The sequence below is a fragment of the Elgaria multicarinata genome, chromosome 3, assembly GCF_023053635.1.
Source record: "Elgaria multicarinata webbii isolate HBS135686 ecotype San Diego chromosome 3, rElgMul1.1.pri, whole genome shotgun sequence".
In the NCBI taxonomy this organism is placed as follows: Eukaryota; Metazoa; Chordata; class Lepidosauria; order Squamata; family Anguidae; genus Elgaria; species Elgaria multicarinata.
The window spans coordinates 2,807,677-2,829,464 of record NC_086173.1 but is presented as its reverse complement, the minus strand read 5'-3'; the positions used below and the strand labels follow the sequence as shown (position 1 = coordinate 2,829,464).

The 21,788-nt window shown below is 46.2% G+C and overlaps 1 protein-coding gene across 1 annotated transcript in view; it reads right to left on the bottom strand.

Annotated features, from left to right (window-relative positions):
- The window catches only part of IL27RA (interleukin 27 receptor subunit alpha), a 31,372-nt gene that overhangs the window by 6,450 nt on the left and 3,134 nt on the right, over positions 1 to 21,788 (bottom strand). The window contains exons 2-11 of the mRNA XM_063119075.1: positions 17,559 to 17,640; positions 15,984 to 16,116; positions 15,224 to 15,390; positions 14,209 to 14,351; positions 12,629 to 12,776; positions 11,963 to 12,036; positions 7,688 to 7,883; positions 5,196 to 5,393; positions 4,387 to 4,488; positions 3,363 to 3,527 (exon numbers count right to left, since the gene is read on the bottom strand). Of these exons, the coding sequence (XP_062975145.1) occupies positions 3,363 to 3,527; positions 4,387 to 4,488; positions 5,196 to 5,393; positions 7,688 to 7,883; positions 11,963 to 12,036; positions 12,629 to 12,776; positions 14,209 to 14,351; positions 15,224 to 15,390; positions 15,984 to 16,116; positions 17,559 to 17,640 (1,408 nt within the window). The remainder of the gene's footprint in view (positions 1 to 3,362; positions 3,528 to 4,386; positions 4,489 to 5,195; positions 5,394 to 7,687; positions 7,884 to 11,962; positions 12,037 to 12,628; positions 12,777 to 14,208; positions 14,352 to 15,223; positions 15,391 to 15,983; positions 16,117 to 17,558; positions 17,641 to 21,788) is intronic.

Here is a 21,788-nt window from a genome sequence, read left to right as displayed (position 1 = left end):
AAAAGCATGGGTGTTCATACCTTCAATAAGCTCTTAGTAAATATAGAAATCTTAACCAAATCTATACTTTCTTGTACAGAAAAAGATGCAGGTTAAGTTAGAACCTCTGACCAAAAGGATTCCTGAGTCATTGGGGGTCTAGGATCGCCAGGATTCATATTAATAAATTAGAAAAAGTCCAACCAGTTTTCCAAAAATGTGTCTGACATTATTTCCCCTCTTGCTAACCTGCTACGTTGAGTCAACTTATCGTTTAAAGCTAGTTTCCAAATCTGATCAAACCAGCGGTGATGGTCAAAAGGTCTGTCGCTTTTCCAGAAGTGAGCAATTTCCCAACTGGCTGCAACCAGCAAGTGGGTGACCAAGGCTTTGGGAATAATTTTTCTATCATTCCCCGACTGGAATGATCTCACCGATGAGGTTTGCCTGGTGCCAACACGGTTATTTTTCAAGCTCCAGGTCAAGACTTTTCTCTTCAACCAGTCATCTAACAGCATTTAACAACACTAAGTTTGTTTTTTAACGGACCCCAGAACTGTTGTTTTTAAACGGATACTGTTGTTTTTATGGTTTTTATGGTTTTAAATTTTGTATTTAAACAAACATTTTGTATATGTTTAATAAATTTTGTATATGTTTAAATTTTGTATATGTTTAAATATGTTTAATAAAACAATAAGGAGGGGAAGAGAATGCAAACAGGCACAGGGTAGGGTAAACAGGCACTGGGTAGAGTAAAACTAACAGGATTTTGTTCTGACTTTATACTGTCAGTTTTACCCTACCCAGTGCCTGTTTACCCTACCCTGTGCCTGTTTGCATTCTCTTCCCCTCCTTATTGTTTTATTATGATTCTATTAGAATGTAAGCCTATGCGGCAGGGTCTTGCTATTTACTGTTTTACTCTGTACAGCACCATGTACATTGATGGTGCTATATAAATAATAATAATAATAATAATAATAATAATAATAATAATAATAATAATAATGTTTACTGTTTTTAACTTTTGTAAACCGCCCAGAGAGCTTCAGCTATGGAGCGGTATATAAATGTAATAAATAAATAAATAAAATAAATATTGGCATCCCTAAAATAGAAAGTAGAGCCAGTGCTGGATCAGTTTCTACTTCAACATGAATAATGTTTGTAATGGTTTGGAAAACCCTTGACCAAAAAGTTTTGACCTGTTGACATTCCCACCAAAGATGAATATAAGTGCCAGGAACTGAGCAACCCCGCCAACAGGGCGGTGACATATTACCACGAATATGGCGCAGTCTAACAGGGGTGATATACCACCTGTGAGTGATTTTCAGAGTGAGCTCTTTAACTTTTGCCGATATTGTTTTATAGGGCGCTGATCGCCATAAGCTTTTCCATTCACCTTCAGTGAAATTCGTGTGCAGATTATGTTCTCAAATCATTTTAAACCCTCCCTTACCTGGGAATTGACAATTCAACATCTTGTGATATATATCAGAAGCTCCCCCTTTAAACTTTCTAGAATAAGTCAGGAAAGTTTTCTCAAATATAGTAAGCGAGCGTGGAATGTTATGGAATCAATATAGAGCATTTGCAAAAGAGACTATTTGCAGTTTTTGGAGCCAGGTACAAGGGAGTGGGCTCAGTTTTGCCTCTAATTGTTGCATAGATAGGGCTTTTCCTTGTATAAAGAGATCACGAATATGGAGAAAACCTTTTTCTTCCCAACCTGCAAATTGTCTATACTTAAATTGATCTCTGAATTGGGGGTGGTCTAAAATCAGGGTGAGGGGGGAAAGGGATGGTGCAAACCATTTTTCCCATTTTGCCTATACCTTCAAATTTGTTTTCAAAAATGGGTTAATTGTTTGTATATATTTTTCCAGTGTTGGAAGAAATGGGAGCGCCCTGATCGTAGGGTTGCAGGGGGCGCTTTCAACTGAGATCAGTTTCTTAGGGGATTTCTTTCTCTGCCTTTCTATATGTTTCATTATACAACCACTAGATGGCACTGTAGTATGGTGAAATTGTGGAAATACACAAAAGTCTCATTCCGCCATTTCCAAATAATACCACACTTTCCTTGATAAAAAAAAAAGCCAAGAAATGGTTGCAAAGAGCAAGAGAGGACCCGGAGGATGATGACATCATGTACAGCATCCACAAACTACTGTGAGCAAGCAATCTGGAATGGCAATAAAAGCTTAGTGTAGAAAGGCTCTAAGACGCATGCATATATGATGGTGTATGCCGAGATGCACATGCATATATATTTCTGGGGTCATGTGGGGCTGCACTCACACTCATTTTAGACTGGAATGCATCCAAATAATCAGAATCATCCAATACTATACTATCTGGAGTTGAGAAGCCATCACACGTTCTAACACCTTGCCCAGAAATGACAAATTTGACACTGGGCAGTAATCTTTGTAAACTGCCCAGAGAGCTTCGGTTATGGGGTGGTATGTAAATGTAATAATGATAATAATAATAATAATAATAATAATAATAATAATAAGAAGAAGAAGAAGAAGAAGAAGAAGAAGAAGAAGAAGAAGAAGAAGAAGAAACAACCTTTGGATTTCTTTAACAGTGGGGACCATCCCTTCCCTCAAGAAGAAGAAGAAGAAGAAGAAGAAGAAGAAGAAGAAGAAGAAGAAGAAGAAGAAGAAGAAGAAGAAGAAGAAGAAGAAGAAGAAGAAGAAGAACAACCTTTGGATTTCTTTAACAGTGGGGACCATCCCTTCCCTCAAGAAGAAGAAGAAGAAGAAGAAGAAGAAGAAGAAGAAGAAGAAGAAGAAGAAGAAGAAGAAGAAGAAGAAGAAGAAGAAGAAGAAACAACCTTTGGATTTCTTTAACAGTGGGGACCATCCCTTCCCTCAAGAAGAAGAAGAAGAAGAAGAAGAAGAAGAAGAAGAAGAAGAAGAAGAAGAAGAAGAAGAAGAAGAAGAAGAAGAAGAAGAAGAAGAAGAAACAACCTTTGGATTTCTTTAACAGTGGGGACCATCCTTTCCCTCAAGGAGGCATCAATCACTTCCGAGGTCCAAATAACCCACCCAGCTCCGGCTAATTTCATGAGCCAGGATGGGCAAAGGTCCAGAGGACAAGCAGTTGGCCTCAGTCCACTAAGCAATTTGTCCATGACCTTGGATTATACAAGCTGAAATGCAGCTTCTTGGCCTCATCTAGTTCCACCCTGAGATGTTAGAGAAAAAAACTTTCCCAGACCCCAAATTACCACAGACCTTTCATATCCGCAAATTCTAGAGGAAATGGAGATCAATGGAGCTCAATGGAGATAAATCCAGCGCTTAGGGCAGACCCAATTCCTCCCCCCTCCCCATTCCTGCCTCTTGGGCTTGGATCTCACTCACTGGTCTTATTCGCCTCGAAGGTCCTTGACGCCAGCTGCTGCAGGTAAAGCGTGTAGTGGGTGATGTGCCCATTGCGATCCACTAAGGGAATCTCCTCCCAAGTGATAAGAGAGACTGTAGAGGAAGTACTTTGGTCCTGCAGTGCCTGAGGACTATTCGATGGCGCTAGAAAAGAGAAGGGCGGGCTGGGATTTAAAGAGAATTTCCAGACCTTCCATTTTGCAATATCTACAGTTAAAGTTCTTTTTTATGGATACATTTCGGCACAGTGCAAGGGATGTTTTGGAAACAGCCGCTCCTGAAGAGATCGGGAAATGGCAAATTCAAAGCTAAAGACTGATTATCTAAAATATATCCAATTAAGGAAGGAAAGGAACCTCTCGTGCAAGCACTGAGTCATTACTGACTCTTGGAGGGACGCCAGCTTTTGTTGACGTTTTCTTGGCAGGCCTTATAGCGGGGTGGTTTGCCGTTGCCTTCCCCGGCCGTTATTACCTTTCCCCCAGCTAACTGGGTACTCATTTTACCGACCTCGGGAGGATGGAAGGCTGAGTCGACCCGAACCGGCTGCCTGAAACCAGCTTCCGCTGGGATCGAACTCAGGCCGTGGGGAGAGTTTCAGCTGCAGAAACTGCTGCTTTACCGCTCTGCGCCACACGAGGCTATTTATAATTTATGTTTTTTATGTTTATAAACTACCACGAAAAAACCACGTGTCTGTTTGGCATTTATCATCTGACGTTTACACATTTAGCACTCACTCTGTCAATAATTCCCCTCAGCACATATAACTCACAGTGTTTTATTACATATATTAAAATACATCTCCATTTTAACCCCTTTCTCCACATAGTTTGGAGGAAGGTGGGTTTTATCCCTTGCCTCAGGCGTATCAAGCGGTGGTGCTTGGCTTGAGCAGGGAGTAGCCTCGGCCGGGTCTGGTGTTCAGAGCCTGGGCCGTGGCAGTCACCCACTTCCAAATTGTACTGACAACTCCCACTTCCCCCGTGCCCATCCAGAATACCTTCTTCCTTGAAGTAAGCCCGCACTGGGTCCGAGGCACTGTACCCATGAGCATGCACAGCGTAAACATACACAAGATATGGGACCGTTGGCGTAAAGTTACCTGAGGGGGGGGGGGGAAGGAGAGACAAAAAAGTGGCAACTGAAGGATGTACCACCAGCAAACAAGATATGAAACCACTCCCGAGAAGCAAGAAGAGAACATCCCTTACATAAACAGGCAGGAGACATATATGCCCTGTTCGAGAAAACGAAAAACAACATCGATATTTCCTAGGTTAAACTCAGTATTTTTTAAAGGAAAATCAGGGTAGAATGCAGAAGTACAAGCAACTTTGCCTCTCCCGTATCCACTGGACTCCAGCCTCTCCTCAGAGCAGGGGGGCAAACCTGGTCTCAGAGCAACCACACATCCCACGTTCTGCAGAATAAGTATCTCTGCCTAGGTGGACACAGCAGCAGCCCCTACTTTGCAAATGCTGAGGGACAAATAGACGTGAGGCGAATTCCATCAACGTGACGAGAGTGCACCGTTTTTAATGACGCCAATTGTCCTTGAGGGACTGCCGAGGGAGACGTCTAACATTTGCTCTTTCTGCCATGGCCCCCACAAAAACAGCCCCTCCAAATTCCACCAGTGGTCGGACTTCCCTTGAAATGCACCGCATGGCTTCGGAGAGGCTGGCCTCACATCGCAAAAGAAATGCACACATTAATTGCGTTAAGTGCAGTTAATGCCCCATCTAGGTTGGCCTTGAGTTTCGCTCTCCCTTAGTTGCTCCCAGCTCTGCCCACCGCACCGCCACTCACCTCTCAGCAGGACACTGTCGCTGCTGCCAGGGCCGCGTGACCAGTTCAACGTCTCACCCTTGCTGCGAAGCTCTTCTCTCCACTCGACCACGTATTCCTCAGGCTGGACCCACAGAGGGCTCGTGCTGGGCTTCCATGTCACGTTGAGGCCCAGGTCTTGTACAGCCAGCACCTGGACTTTTTCGGGACCGGGGAGTACTGAGGAAAGCCCAAACGGTTTGTCTTTTCATAGAGCGTCGCCTGAGGCTCTGGTTATCGTCCTCAACAAATTGCCATCCCCCTGACCCAGAGGGGAACACAGAGGGAGTCAAAGGGTTAAAGCCTCCCTATGCCCCCTTCAAAAACACAATGCCCTCAGGATGTCCCCCCTTTCCATTCCATGTACAAATGCTGTCTGGACGGGTGGCTGAATCTTTATTTATTTATTTATTATTTATTACATTTCTATACCGCCCAACAGCCGAAGCTCTCTGTGCGGTTCACAACACCTCTCAACTTCTGCTGCCTAAGACAACTGCTTCACTCTGCCTGAAGGCCAGAAAGGTCGCTTGTAAAACAAAACCACACGGCCCTCAAGGCAGGGCCGGCCCAAGATATTTTGCAGCCTGAGACAAAAAACAAGGTAGCATCCCCTTTCCATTCCCTGTATAAAAGCTGACCGGACTAGTGGCTGGATCCTTCTTGAGCACTGGCAATGGGACAGCATCCTTCGCCACACCTGAAAGCAGCTGGCTAGGTTAGGGGTGCAGGGCAGGCAGGGCCACGTGACCCACAGTTCTCTCCTCCAACACCTTGCTGCCACCTCCCAGCAACCTGCCGCCTAAGTCAACCGCTTCACTCTGCCTAATGGTAGGGTCGGACCTGCCTCAAAGCCAGAACTACTCAGGAAAGGTCACATGTCATTTGGATCCAAATTGCAGGGAATCTGGACAATCACCCAGCCTACGGAGGAACTGGAGAGTGGTTTGTCCATCCCCTGTTTCTCTCCCCTTCTCTTAGCAACTTCATATTTTGTTGGAATCCTTTATATTTACCTCAAAACCTTAATCCCCACTTCCAGGAAATTTACTTAAACCAGGTTTTCCCAACTTAGCGCCCTCAAGGTATGTTGGACTACAAGTACCATCATCTCCAGCCAGATGGGAGCTGTAGGCCAACACATCTGGAAGTGCCTGGTTGGGGAAGCGCGCTATAAGCTGTTCGGGGCTTAAGCAGGCCATTCCATCTACCGCCCCCTCAATGCTTTCTGTTCTCCTTCCTTAGGCCAGAACTATTAACTAAGGAACATTAACGGACATCCTTTCAATTCCATAGGTTCTGGGTGCTCGCAGGTCCGTGTCTGGCAGCTTGATTGTGTTTATTCCCCTTATCTTATATATTACGCTTAGGTATGTTTCCGTACAGGCTTCAGCTGATACAGGTTGCTAAGCAACAGTAACAATGTGTAACGTCAGCTGATACTGGTTGCTTAGCCCCTTGCCCGACTCCTCCGGGCTTTCCAAGGTAATCCTATCCCCCTTTCTGCCTCTTCGCTCCCCACTCCCATGAAGGGGGCAGCGCCACGGTCTGGAGCATGAGCAAGGCATGGCCAGGAACCTCGGTGGCCGAGTGGGGGGCCGCTCGCCTGCTGCGAGCCCAGGCCCCGGCCTAATCTCATGCGAGCTGGGCAGCCGGCCCAAGGCTGACAGGAACCCCGGGGAGAGGGGGACACCTGCTCCCCCTCCCCCCGACCTCCCTGCCCCCCAGGTCTACCAGACGGCGCTGTATCGGCGTCCTCCAAGCAGCCCGCGCCCCTGCGATGATATTTAATTAATAAACTTTAAGATATGCTACAACGGCGCATGTTACGCCGGGTACAGCTAGATATTATTCATTTCTTTATTTCCCTTTTTAAATTTGCAAACTGATATACACACGTCCATGTACGGCAGGAGCCCACCAACTACGTAGAAACCACAAAGTTATTTTGGGACAGCCCTGTTCCGTTTTCAAACTGAGTGCACTCAATAGGTTCATGGACCTATCATAAGCTTAGCATAGACGAGGATATTTTCTGAAGTCTGGGGAGAGAAAAAGGAAACAGAACCCTCTTGCAAGTAGGCGGCGGTGGTGGCGGTGGTGGGGGAAAGCGCAGGCAGGACAACGCCAACCGCTTTCCCTTCACGGGGGAAGATGACTCAGCTTTCACCTAATGAAGGTGGCAGGAAATAGTGCAGGAGTTAAAAGGACTGTATCGACCACTGGAGGCCGGTGGCACCGAGGTCAGTGGGGCTGTGAATCCACTCTGGGTTTGAGACAGAACTCTAAAGGAGCTACCCAGGGCGCTGAACCCATTTAGGGGGAACGGGTTCAGCACTTTGGATAGCTCTTTCTCTGACTGAAACTCAGAGCGGATTCACAGCCCCACTGAGTTAGGAGCCACCAGCTCCCACTGGTATGGCACCTTGCAAGAGGCCCCCACAGGCCTTTGCTGCCATATCATCAATCCTTACCTGCATGGACCAAGCTGAGATTGGCCAGCTGCGTGTTCCCCACAGAATTGCGGGCTGATACCCAGGCGTAGTTGGCGGTGTGAGGGAGGTTAGTTCTGCAGCAGGGACAAGTCTTCCTGAGGACGCTTCCCCCCTGGTTCTGGTAGTAAACTTCATAATCCAGGATCTTTCCCTGAGCTGACTCTGGGTCCAGTGCCTGTAAAAGGAAAGTGGGCGGAGGTCCTTAGAATCATAGAATAGCAGAGTTGGAAGGGGCCTACAAGGCCATCGAGTCCAACCCCCTGCTCAACACAGGAATCCACCCTAAAGCATCCCTGACATCCCTCTTACTGTCACTGAAGAGCGGAAGGGTGGCAGGGAGGAAGAGGACAAAGAATTCCTGCTGCCGTGACGCTCCCAGCCCCACAGGCCTCGCTCACATGCACAACCAGCAAGCCATACGTAAGGTTACTTATTTTGTTAGTGGACAGGAGGGTCTTTGCCTTTAACAAGCTGTGCTACAGGGCAAAAATAGACCAGAAATAAAAAACAACAGGGTGCAGCTTCTCTCGGCATAAAAATGCCATGCTGTGAACATGGCCAAGTGCTGTGAGCACTTAGCACTCTTCAAATACTTAAAAGGTTGTCACACAGAGGAGGGCCAGGATCTCTTCTTGATCCTCCCAGAGTGTAGGACACGGAATAACGGGCTCAAGTTAAAGGAAGTCAGATTCCGGCTGGACATCAGGAAAAACTTCCTGACTGTTAGAGCAGTATGACAATGGAAGCAGTTCCCTAGGGAGGTTGTGGGCTCTCCCACACTAGAGGCCTTCAAGAGGCAGCTAGACTACCATCTGTCAGGGATGCTTTAGGGTGGATTCCTGCATTGAGCAGGGGGTTGGACTCAGTGGCCTTGTAGGCCCCTTCCAACTCTGCTATTCTATGATTCTATGTGCTCCGGTTGCCCCGCAGCTGCTAAAGGCACAAAGCGGGCAAGTGAAAGACAGGTGAAACAGAATTAAATTGAGATCAGCAGAACGAGAAGGCACCCGGGAGTCATTTCAACCCTTTCCCCGCCAAGTGCCAGCACGCCCACCAAGTTAAGAGTGGCCTTGACTGCCACCCTCTACCAACTGAAAGTACTCCCGATGGGTTCAACTACAACCCCCAGCATGCCCCAGCAGGAGGCTGGGAGTAGTAGTCCAACACCAGGTTGGGGAAAGATGACCTATGCCTTCTCTTCTCTCACCCATTGGTTGGGTCGCCTGCTTCTCAGCAAAAGGCCCTCAACTCAGGAGCGTTCTGGACAATGCTGGGGTCACCAGTAAGACCCATCCCCAGCTCACAAGCTGCTCTGGCTTCTGCTGTCGGGGCCTTAGAGAAATAGCGCTGCTCACGCTGTTTAGAAGATGAAGGGAGCACACATTTGCAGAAAGGACTGATGAGGAGTGGGGGCGGGGGAGATGGGCTTGGCATTTGCCAACAACCCAGAGCAGATGCCCTTCAGGAAGAAAGTTCTGGAAGAAATCTATAAACCTTTACCACCTGAAGCAAGGACATTATTTTTGGATGATACATCCCCTCCGGCTACTAGGCGCAGCTAGCCAATTTGGCCTTCTTTGACTTTTTTTTAAAAACCTAGTACACCATCTAAAATTATCTCCAGCTTTGGTAAAACAAAATCTCTCTACTTTGGTTTTTCACCTACCAAGGAACCTGCGTGTTTCACCTAAGGATGGAGACTTTTTTGAGCAACAGCTAGATGTCATATTTTAAAAAATGGGGGAAATCAACCATTGTTTGTTTGTTTCTTTGTCTTTCCAGCAACCCTTGGAAGGGTTCCAGTGCAGGCATATCAGCCTGCCCACACTTTAAAATCAGAAAAAGAGACCCTTCACATTTGCTCACCTGTGAAAGCAATTAGGTGGGTCTCCACACAGGAGAGGGCCTTCTCTGCAGTGGCCCCACATCTTTGGAACAAGCTCCCATTGCAGGTCTGCCGTGCTCCATCATTGCAGGCTTTTAAGAAAGCCTTGAAGACAAATTATATTACTGCGGCCTTCTCGTGATACAAGTACTGTTGCTGCTGCTATTGTCAGCATCGTTGCTAGTATCGTTGGCTTTTCTTGTTTTGAATTGCTGTTTTGTTGTGTTTATGTTTTTATTGCTTTTAATATTTTAACTGTTTTTTAGGGTTATTGTTGTCAGCAGCCTTGTGAGGGCTTCTGCCCTGAATGGCAGCTATTTATTTATTTATTTATTTATTACATTTTTATACCGCCCAATTGCCGAAGCTCTCTGGGCGGTTCACAAAAATTAAAACCACAATAAAACACCCAACAGGTTAAATGTTTAACAGCTAAGAAATGTTTTAAATAAATAAATAAATTAGTGCAACCTGAAAACACCTCTGTAACCGGTAGTGTCTAATTTGAATGACTGCAGCCTCATCCTACTTTTCATATTAAGACCGTAACGACGTTCAGACTCTGGTGGTTTGAATATCAGCCATTTCCCCCCCTCCTCCCGTGTCTTTTTTGCTTTGTGTACCATCTTGCCTGATGAAGAGCTGTGGTGAACTCAAAAGCTTTGCACAATATTCTGTGGCCCTCGGGGCTTGGATCAAGGCCATGATGGGCCCTGTGGCTACCAGTCTGTAGTAGGCCTCTTACTCTGCCCCCAATACTGGACTCACACATCACAATTACAGATGTGCACACAGTCAAAGAAAGCTATTTTATGTACCGTATTTCTTCGATTCTAAGACGCCATCGAGTCTAAGACGCACCCCATTTTTAGAGCTGTTTATTTAGGGGAAAAAGTGTGTCTTAGAATCGAAGAAATACGGTACAACAACCACCCACAACACACACACCATTCTTACTACATATGTTGGAAATCCCCTCCCATGCTTTCTTGGAAGCAAAAGACTAATAACTCATCCATGGGAGATCAATCAAATACAAACGTAACCATCCCCTTTTACAACAAACATCACTCAGACACAGGAAGCGCACATACAAACACTTTCACAATTCACCCAAGAAAGAGAGCAGACTGACTCACGAAGGCAGGGCAGCCAGACAGGGCAGGGCACACACATAAACACACAAAGCAAGGTAGAGAACAGCTGCTGAACTTGTGGCCCTCCACATGTTGTTGGATGTCCCTGCCCATTGGCCATGCCTGCAGGGGCTGATGGGAACTGCAGTCCGTTGTTTCACATCAGTCCGTTGGTTTCTGTTCACCACTCTGCCGCAAAGATCATCTTCTTGGCTCGCTGCTCTGACCATGTTACTCCACTTCTGAAATCTCTTCATTGGCTTCCAATTCACTTCAGAATCCAATATAAACTTCTCCTGTTAACCTTCAAAGCTTTTCACGGTCTAGCTCCTTCCTTTCTCTCCTCTCTCATCTCACACTATTGCCCCGCTCGTGCTCTTCGCTCCTCTGATGCCATGTTTCTCGCCTGCCCAAGGGTCTCTACTTCCCTTGCTCGACTTCGTCCATTTTCTTCTGCTGCCCCTTACGCCTGGAACGCTCTTCCAGAACATTTGAGAACTACAAGTTCAATCGCAGCTTTTAAAGCTCAACTAAAAACTTTTCTTTTTCCTAAAGCTTTTAAAACTTGATGTTGTGTGGACTTTATACTGTTAGTTTTACCCTACCCTGTGCCTGCTTACCCTACCCTGTGCCTGTTGGCATTCTCTTCCCCTCCTTATTGTTTTATTATGATTTTATTAGAATGTAAGCCTATGCGGCAGGGCCTTGCTATTTACTGTTTTACTCTGTACAGCACCATGTACATTGATGGTGCTATATAAATAAATAAATAAATAAATAAATAAATAAATAAATAATAATAATAATAATAATAACAGTCCAACAACATCTGAAGAGCTACATCTCCCTAACCTTGAGCTAAAGGAATTCTGGCAGTTTCTTTCGAGCTGCTGCTAGAAAGAGAAGACTGGACCGTTGGATGGACTCATATAAGGCAGATGTGTATAAGACCAGTGCTTACATCACCCCCAGTATCAGAGGCAGCAGGCCCATATACACCAGTTGCTGGGGCGGGAGATTGCCATTGCACTTATGTCCTGCTTGTGGATTTCCTTATGGGCAGCTGGTTGGCCACCGTTGAACAGAATGTCTGATCCAGCATGGCCCTTCTTACGTTCACTCCCCCAGATCATCCTCAGCTTGTCTCTAAAATTCTTCCACCTTCCAGAAACGGGACTGACTTGTACTACAAGAGAGGTGAATGTAAGGAATAGGCCAGTGGGGTCCACTTACCTTCCATAGCAGGAGGCGTTTCTGATTGTCGGAGACATCAACTTTTTGCCACACATCTACCCGACCCAGTGGAGCTAAAGGTAACAGAGAGACACCAAGTGGTTAGCAAAAACTAATATAGCAGCTGGACCATCTCAGGTGCTCTCCCCAAAGAATATGGGCAAGAATCAAATGAAGGACTAGCACCACGTATTATCTGCTCTTTCCATCTGGATATCAGCAAAGGGCTTCTCTACATGAAGCTTTTAACCCACCACTTTATCAAGGCTTCTGCTCCCAGATTCTTTGTGGGAATAAGATTGGTTCCTTCACACACGGTTCTCTCTCCTCCAGGGTTTTTCAATCTTTGCCTTTCTATGTGTTCCATTACACAACCACTAGGCAATGTTGTGATATAGCAGAACTGAGCAAATACATCAAGGTTTCATGCTATCATTCACGTAAATACCAGACTTTCCTCATTAGAGAAACAACAATGCTATAACGGTAGCAAAGAATGGGAGGTCCTGAAAGGTGATGATGTCATGTAAAGCACCTGCAAACCACTGCGAGTGAGGAATCATGGAATAAATGCCTCATGTAGAAAGCTCAAAGGTAATTTATCAAGCACAAAACTGAATCCAGATGTTGAGGCTCAAAGGCCACGGTTTCAAAGATGGTACCTACCAGCCTCAAGAGTTTGGAAGTGTTGCGAAGAGCTCCATTCACTCCAAAACCCCTTTTCTGGCCTGCACCGTGCCTGTACTTCATACAAAGTGAACGGCTTTAGGCCCTCAAGGTAATGGCTGCTGTGGCCTACATGGTCCTCATGAACCTGGGAAGAAAATAGTCATAATTATTATTTTCCATATTTATATTATTTCCCATATTTATAATGCTTCCCCACCCCACAATGCAGCTCACACATCAGGCAAAAACCCCACTACCACAAACACAGTCAAAGCAAAAAAAAAAAACAAAGAAAAAAAAGACATCTCCATAAGAATCCATCAGAATGGATGTAGGTTTTGTGCCCACAGACTTTTACTTGGGAGTAAGTACCATTGAAGTCACTGGGCTTCCTTTGGAGTAAACATGCATAGGATTGAATGCATGTGGCTTCACTTCCACTGAGGCCTTTGGTTCCGATTCTGTCCCAAAGCATTGCAGCTTCAAGGTGCACTAGCCCATGTGAACGCGACGGACAAGTGTCTGAAAACCTATGTATCACATAGGAACATTGGTCAGAGAGCCAGGATTGGCTGTGGCTCTCTGCTGAGCTTGTTAGGGTCAGGCGTAAAGCAGCCTTAAGTGCAGCAGATCTACTTGGGGGTTCTTTTAGATCCATCATTGTCACTTGAGGCTCAGGTGACCTCAGTGGCACGGAGTGCCTTCTACAAACTCCGGTTGGTGGCCCAGCTACGCCCCTATCTAGACAGGGATAACCTGGCTTCAGTTGTCCATGCTCTGGTAACCTCCAAGTTAAGATTACTGCAATGCGCTCTACGTAGGGCTGCCTTTGAAGACGGTTCGGAAGCTGCAGCTCGTGCAAAATGCAGCAGCCAGATTGATTTCGGGAACCAGAAGGTTCGACCATATAACACCTGCTCTGGTCCGCTTGCGCTGGCTGCCTGTATGTTTCCGAGCCCAATTCAAGGTGCTGGTTTTGACCTATAAAGACTTACACGGCTTGGGACCACAATACCTGACGGAACGCCTCTCCTGCCGTGAATATACCCAGTCACTACGTTCAACATCTAAGGTCCTCCTCTAGGTGCTTACTCCGAGAGAGGCTCGGAGTGTGGCAAAGAGGGACAGGGCCTTTTCGGTGGTGGCCCCCAGACTGTGGAATAATCTCCCTGATGAGGTTCGCCTGGCACCAACGCTGCTATCTTTCCGGCGCCAGGTTAAGACTTTCCTCTTTGCCCAGGCATATGGCGGCACATCCTAATTACCCACATGTTTAGTTTTTAAATCGGTTTTTAATGCTTTATGTGTGTATGTTCTGTGTTTTAGAGTTTTAAATTTTGTATACTTGTTTTTACCTCAATTTTAGAATTTCTGTAAACCGCCCAGAGAGCCCTGGCTATGGGAGCGGTATACAAGTGTAATAAATAAATAAATAAATAAATAAAATAATACTCAGCCAGGAACTCTCCTCTCATAGGACAAGCCAGATGACAGGGAAGGGAAGACACACACACACACAAACACACACACAACCTCACTCTCTCTCTCTCTCTTTCACCCCCCCAAAACAGACTCACATAGATCCAGCCATGGTCTTTGGACGCCTTGTATTGAAGGGAATAGATGAGACACTGGTGACTGGGTGGCTCAGTCTCCCATTTTACGTCACCTCCATGGGAATCAGGCTCCACGGAGTCCAATACTGGAGGAGGGGGCTTCACTGAAAGAAGCAAAATGGAGGAGAGACGCTTGGGCCCCAGAAGTGGTGGCTCTTACCGTTGAATGCCATTCCCCACCCCCAACCGTAAAGGACAGAAGCAACACCAACCAACCCTAAACCAGAACATAAACAGAGCTCGGGATCTCCACGATCTCACAACGTGAGCCCAGAACTGGCCAAGTTACTCTCAACTTTCACCACGTTTTATTACTGAAGTTACTAGTCCCAATGGACAGAGGGTAGAACATAGCTAGTGAGTTCTCAGAAGTCAGGGAGGGGCCAGTCAGGGAGGCGACAGTTCAGTGTGCTGCACAACCCACTGGAAGATGGCATCGGTGCGTGGCTCTGAGCTGCCTCTGAAAATTTCCCACAATGCCCTGCAATGACATTATGCTGGGAGCATTGTGAGAAATTTAAAATGCCAGCTCACAGAGCCAGCTGTTGGGAGCCCCCCACCCCCACCCCACCCCACCACAAGTGTCCGTGCCGGGATGCCTTGTCAGGACCTCAGCAACGGCCCAAGAGTGCCAGGTGTTAACACTGTGCCTGCACAGGTGGGAACACAAACAGTCTGGTACTTGGGGAGAATTTCTTTAATACCTATCCACAAGGTTGTCTAGATCAGCCTTCCCCAACTTGGTCACCTCCAGATGCTGGCCATGCTGGTGGAAGCTGAAGTCATAGAATCACAGAATAGTAGAGTTGGAAGGGGCCTATAAGGCCATCGAGTCCACCCCCCTGCTCAAGGCAGGAAAACATCTGATGGGCACCAGGTTGGGGAAGGCTGGTCTAGAACACACACACACACACACACACACACACACACTGCCCCCAAAGTGCTTGGGCCCCCTCTGCACCCTATTTCCTCTAACCTATCTCATACAGGCTGAAGTTTAGCTTATTGGAGGTTGCAGTCCCAGCTGCTGTGTGAACTTCCACCCAAACGCTGCAGTCGTCTCCCTGCATCACCGTGTCCTGTCCAATCAGCAACCAATTTGCTTTATTCTGAGCCTTCAACAAGTGAGTTTGGTTAGGACGGCTAGTAAAAAAACAGAGACCAAATAAATAAATAAATAAATAAATAACATAGCAGCAGCCGACATAAATCAGAACCAATATCATATCATTACCCATATCATTCCTTACAAAACTTTCCCACAGAACCCTACAACTCTGCAAATGCTCCATAGCATGTCCAGAATGGAGCATACAAATGAGGTTATGCCAAAATGAATGTGCTGACTCACGGTGATTTGCATGTGTAATGTTATTCCGAGCTCAGTCATTGTGTATCTGATTATTTTAAGGCAGGGTCGCAGAACTCACAAATCCTAACTGTGTGTCTCCCCATGGCACCCCCACCACTGAATTCTGCCACCCACTGATCATGCAGTTTGCTTTTTTTCCCCCACTGCTGTTGGCCTTGCCAAAAAAATAATTAAAAAAATGACTTGGCCGATTGCAATGCATTGTGGGTATTGCCAACAAAGCATACAAGCAAGACAGACACGGATACACCTGATGGCTGACAGACAACTGAATGGCTGACATTTGGGAAGTCCTGCTTCCTTCAAACCTAAATCCCCAGACTTTCTGGGGCAGGTTCAGCACTAGCGGTGGTACTTGACTTACAGTTTTAGGCTTTCATAGTGAAGAACACTGATGCTGCTAACATCTGGAGGGTCCCGAGTGGACCAGCTGCAGTTCATACTGATGTCTGGTACTGAGAGGTAACACTGCAGACCCATGGGGGTATCTGGGTCACCTGCAAACAGAGACAGAGTCCCAGATTAACAACAAAACCACAGCAGTTATAACTAGTACATTATTAACATTCATGGGAAGGGGCCATCATTGACTGGCAGTAAACATTCCCATAATTCAGTTAATACAATAACCTGGCAAGGTAGGCTAATATGATCACCCATGTACCATGGGAGGGAAAGGGCTGAAGCAAAGAGATAACAGTTACCCAATGCATATATGGCAGGGCTGTGGTCTGAACCAGGGGATTCCAGATCATAGCTCTCAACCACAATACAACGTCTGCCCAGCCCAGTCCAATTCTTGCCCCCAACTCAAAGCATTTACTGCGGAGGGCAGGGCAGCACACAGCACAGCATGAGGGGGTCACGTCACACCCTGTGTTCAGCTACATGTTCCAATATCATCTATAATAGTGACGGCATCATAAAGTACGGCATGGAGGTGGGTTGCTGTGTGGGAGATGAAACCTAAACAATTTTCAGAATCTCCCTAAGCCAATGGTTCAGTGATTTGAGAGAGGGGACTCTAGAAGGGCACAGAGTATATTGATATCTCTCCACCGTGCCTGGGTCCAGCTCCAGCTCAGAGCCCCCTCCCTCCTGCTACCAACTGTCTCTGCAGAGGCCACCAGTGAGGGAGGAAGCAGCAGCCAGGCACCTCTCCATCGTGCCTGGGTCCAGCTCCAGCTCAGAGCCCCCTCCCTCCTGCTACCAACTGTCTCTGCAGAGGCCACCAGTAAGGGAGGAAGCAGCAGCCAGGCACCTCTCCACCGTGCCTGGGTCCAGCTCCAGCTGAGAGCCCCCTCCCTCCTGCTACCAACTGTCTCTGCAGAGGCCACCAGTAAGGGAGGAAGCAGCAGCCAGGCACCTCTCCATCGTGCCTGGGTCCAGCTCCAGCTGAGAGCCCCCTCCTCCTGCTACCAACTGTCTCTGCAGAGGCCACCAGTGGGGGAGGAAGCAGCAGCCAGGCACCCCTCCATCGTGCCTGGGTCCGGGTCCAGCTCCAGCTCAGAGCCCCCTCCCTCCTGCTACCAACTGTAACTGCTGAACTTTCCAACTAAGATTGTAGTGCCTGAATTTGCTTTCCTTTCCCCCCTCCTCCTCCTCCTCCCTCCCCATCCCCTTTCCTTTTGTGTCATGTCTTTTAGATTGTAAGCCTGTGGGCAGGGACTGTCAAGAAATCCTTTTGTAAGCCGCCGTGAGAGCCTTTTTTGGCTGAATGGCGGCATAAAAATCCTTAAATAAATAAAAATAATAATAATAAATAAAAATATTCACACAAATGCCACAGCTAAGAGCGAAAGTGCCACAGAGAAGCCGTTGCCATGCCGCTGCAGGAGTGTGCATACATGAGGGGATAGGAGACCTCCATCGAGGAAAGCTCTGCTGTGGAATTTGAGACACATCTATTTGAGGGAAGCAACAGATGCTGGTCCCTTACCTTCTTTCAGCCCAGAGGTCTTTAATGCCAGAAGCAGCAGGCATGCCACATTCCACCTGCATCTCAAGGTTCCAGTTTTGCCCTGTATGAAAGGACAGTAAAGAGTGAGTTGGGGGAGGGAGCCAACAACACTTAATTCAATGCCCCCAGGTCACCAATTATACTATCTATCTATCTATCTATCTATCTATCTATCTATCTATCTATACACGCACATACATGCGTGTGTGTGTACGTGCATTCATGGTGGAGTGGTGCACTGAAGAAGCACTCACCCTGTGAGGCATGAAATTAAAACATTATAACATTTTAAATCATTATATAAACCATGAAATAAAGCTTTTTACAAGCTCCACGAATAGAGGTGGGTGTTGGCGAGCTGCCATGTCACTCATCACTGGTGCCCTGCATAGGTACTATACAACAGGGGCCAATGATGACTACATTAAATACATCCCACAGAGCAATTGGCATAGCAATGGATGAGGGACGACGCCTCATTCTGCCAGTGACAATGGCCCAGTGCAGAAAAACACAAAAAAAATGGTCAGCGCTGACCAGCTTTTGTCACCTTTACTAAGAGTCCACAAATTCTGGGTGATGTTCAAAGTCAATTATTGCTTCTAGAGGCTACTGAAGCTCAACTTTCTTACTCCCAGCTCCACAGAGATAACAGCCATTTCTACACCTGCCTTTCCCCCACACCCCCAGGATCATTCTGGGATCATCCCTGTGCATGCAAATGACACACAGGGGATCCCAGGAGCAGACAGGGATGACCCCTCCATTTGCCTGGGATAATCCTTAGGTGTAGAAAGGGCCAACGTGTGCCCCTTTCGTACCTGCTGCTTAACAAAGTGGTTTTTCTCAGGCTGAACAATACGCAGGGTGGGTGGGTTATATGTCACAATGCCTCTTCTCCAGTCCATGTCTCTGATCCTGTGTCCCAGCAAGAGACCCAACTTGGTGTCATTTTGAAAGAGGAACTCATTGGCTCCCTGCGTTGCAAGTCACTTCTTAAAAATAGATTAATTCTGTAGCACAGGATACTGAAGGCTTTTCCTGTTGCTTGCCAGAATTAAATTTCTGGTGGTCACTAACATCATAGAATCATAGAACAGTAGAGTTGGAAGGGGCCCATAAGGCCATCGAGTCCAACCCCCTGCTCAATGCACATTAAGAGGTTGAGATCGCAAATGCACAGCGAAAGCATGTCCTGTAGTACAGTGTAGTGGTTATAACGCTGGGCTAGGACTCGGAAGACTCAGGATTAGAACCCGGCTCAGCCATGAAGCTCATTGGGTGACTTTGGGCCAATCACCACCTTTCAGCCTAATCTACTTCCCAGGGTTGTTTTGAGGGGGAAAATGGGTGGAGGGCAACAGAACCATGTAGGCCAACTTGAGCCCTTTAGAGCAAAAGTGGGATAAAAATAAAAGCATACTGAGACTGCAGTAAGATCTACTTGTCATAAGACAAAAGGACAGAGAGGCAGGTAAGTGGCCCTAACCATAGTTTGCCATGGTTAATATAAACCATGGCTTGCAAACTCATTTCAAATTATCATTTGAACATGTTCTGGTTAGCTGCCAATCTCTGGATGTTTCTACACCTGCCTTTTCCCCTGGGATTATCCCTGTGCATCCAAATGACACACAGGGGATCCCGGGAGCAGACAGGAATGATCCCTCCATTTTCCTGGGATAATCCTTAGGTGTAGAAAGGGCCTTTAACAAAGATGTTAATTATTGGTCACGTTCACACAGAATAGTAAGCCAGGATTCTTGTGAATTAGCTGTGTCCTGATGCACACAATCCATTTGCCCCTGCTTGACTCCTTCAGCCAGCACGACAAGCTAAACCAACAAATTATGATTTCGTTAGTGTGTGGTCTAAACCCAGAATCATGACTTGCTGATACCAAACAAACCAGAATTTGCAAAACAAGAACAAATTATGGCTTACAATACTGGCTTGTAACAGGAGGAGCAAATCAGGATTCCAGGTTTCGATGAAGCTGAACTTTTCTGGTTTGTTTTGTTGATCATGCTAACAGGAGATGCCAAATGGCAGTGAATGGACTATGTGCACTAGCACACAGTGCCTTCACGGTAAGGCAAGATTCTCCAGAATCCTGGCTTACCGTTCTGTGCCAGCATGGTTTGCATGCCCTAGTTAAACCACCTGTGTGCATGATCTCATGCGGTTCTAGTCTCAAGGCCCTTCAAGGCCCAAGTAGGACTCATGCCAATTAGACTAAATGAATTTAGCTGGGCTGCTGTGACAACTCCGCTTTCCCTCCACCCTGCCCTGAAAGCTTGAGGGCACTATTCAGCCAGCTCATGATTGGCTAAGGAGGCTCACTTCATCTCCGTCAAAGGCTTTTGAATGTAAAACAGGCATGGTTAGAGCTGCTTTTTGGTCTTCAGTTTTTGTCTCTGTCTTTGGTTTTTGGCTTTTATTCTGCTTTTGGCTTGTGATTCCCAGGATCATAGCTTGGGACCCTGTCCTATTTGAAGAGCCGTGCTTAGGTGACATAGCATGAGATATAGTTTTAGGTAACTTCTGTTATTTCTGGCCTGAAGTATTGTTTCCAAATGTACTCTGGTTCTTGTGTGCCTTTAGTCCCTTTGCCCCACCTCCCCCACTGTAAATAATTTTAACACCTATACCAAGTGTTATGTGCGCTTCCTTCCAAGTAAGCCTTGGTACAAAAGGTTTACCCTACCCTGTGCCTGCTTACCCTACCCTGTGCCTGTTGGCATTCTCTTCCCCTCCTTATTGTTTTACTATGATTTTATTAGATTGTAAGCCTATGCGGCAGGGCCTTGCTATTTACTGTTTTACTCTGTACAGCACCATGTACATTGATGGTGCTATATAAATAATAATAATAATAATAATAATAATAATAATAATAATAAGTCAGAGCTTTCTGCTTGGGTAATTGCTACTGTTTAAAGTTTCAAGCCTAGGGCTTGAATTACAGGGCACCGGCATTGCACCCTTGTTTCTCAAGCCCTGGAGTTACGTATAAGGTCTGAGAGTCCCCCAACTCCGTCTGAAGACGCAAAGGGTGACAGCAACCGATTTGAGTAATTGTTTGTCCCTGCCTTCACTACAAGGAGAGAGGCCCAAACACCTCCCTTCTTTTATTTATTTATTTATTGCATTTCTATACTGCCTAATAGCCAAAGCTCTCTGGGCGGTTTGCAGAATTAAGACAATTCAAAGGATAAAACAACAGTATAAAGGGGTGTGTGCAGCCCATGGAGTTTGTCTGGGGCCAAAAATGGTCCCCAGACCACCCCCACCCCTGATGTAGATACATGCACATGCACACAGCTCAAATTCACAAAGGGGAATAGTTAAAATATTAAGAATTAGGGAATCCTACTTTGTGGAATCCATTTCTGGCATCTTTCACAGTAATAAGACATCTCCTCTGTCCTTCCCATCATGTTTTAATTATTATATTTGTACAGAGCTAATGCATCGACACCTCTGCGGAGGCTGCACCTTTATGAGGAAAGGTATCTAAATCTGAAATAATGAGTAATGTCTAACTCCAGCAAAAGGAGCTTGGGGGTCTTTTTTGTCCTAGTAAGAGACTGATTGTCTAACAAGGCTTCAGTAAAAGGAGGCTTAGAAGTTGGATTTGGTTTTACCCAGACAAAGTCCCTAATCAAAGAAAAACAAAACAATATCAAGTACATATATAGTGGTTTGCGTTGAGCCCTTTAAAAAAAAAAAGTTGGGGAGTTGTACACCCTGGGGCTGGCGGAGAAGCGTGTTTAGCCTTCAGAGAATGAGGGCTGAAATTTTATGTGCATTTACTTGGGAGTAAGCTTCACAGAACTCTATGGAACTAACTTCAGAGTAAACGTTTTAGTTTTTGTGAACCGCCCAGGGAGCTTCGGCTATTGGGCGGTATAAAAATGCAATAAATAATAATAATAATAATAATAATAATAATAATAAACGTACATAGGACTGGGCTACAAATGGAAGAAAGGCAGATGGTTCGTGGTTTGTGTGTGGTAGGCTGTTGCTATGGAGAGCATGGGGAGGCCTTCCCCGTATTCAGCACTTCATCTTTAAAAGCTACATTTATTCATGTAGGGAAACATTCACACTGTGAAGAATTACAATACACAGGAAGCTCCACTAGACCAGATCACACTAGTAACCTAACATGGTCCTACTTCAGGGGTGGAGCACCTCAGGCCT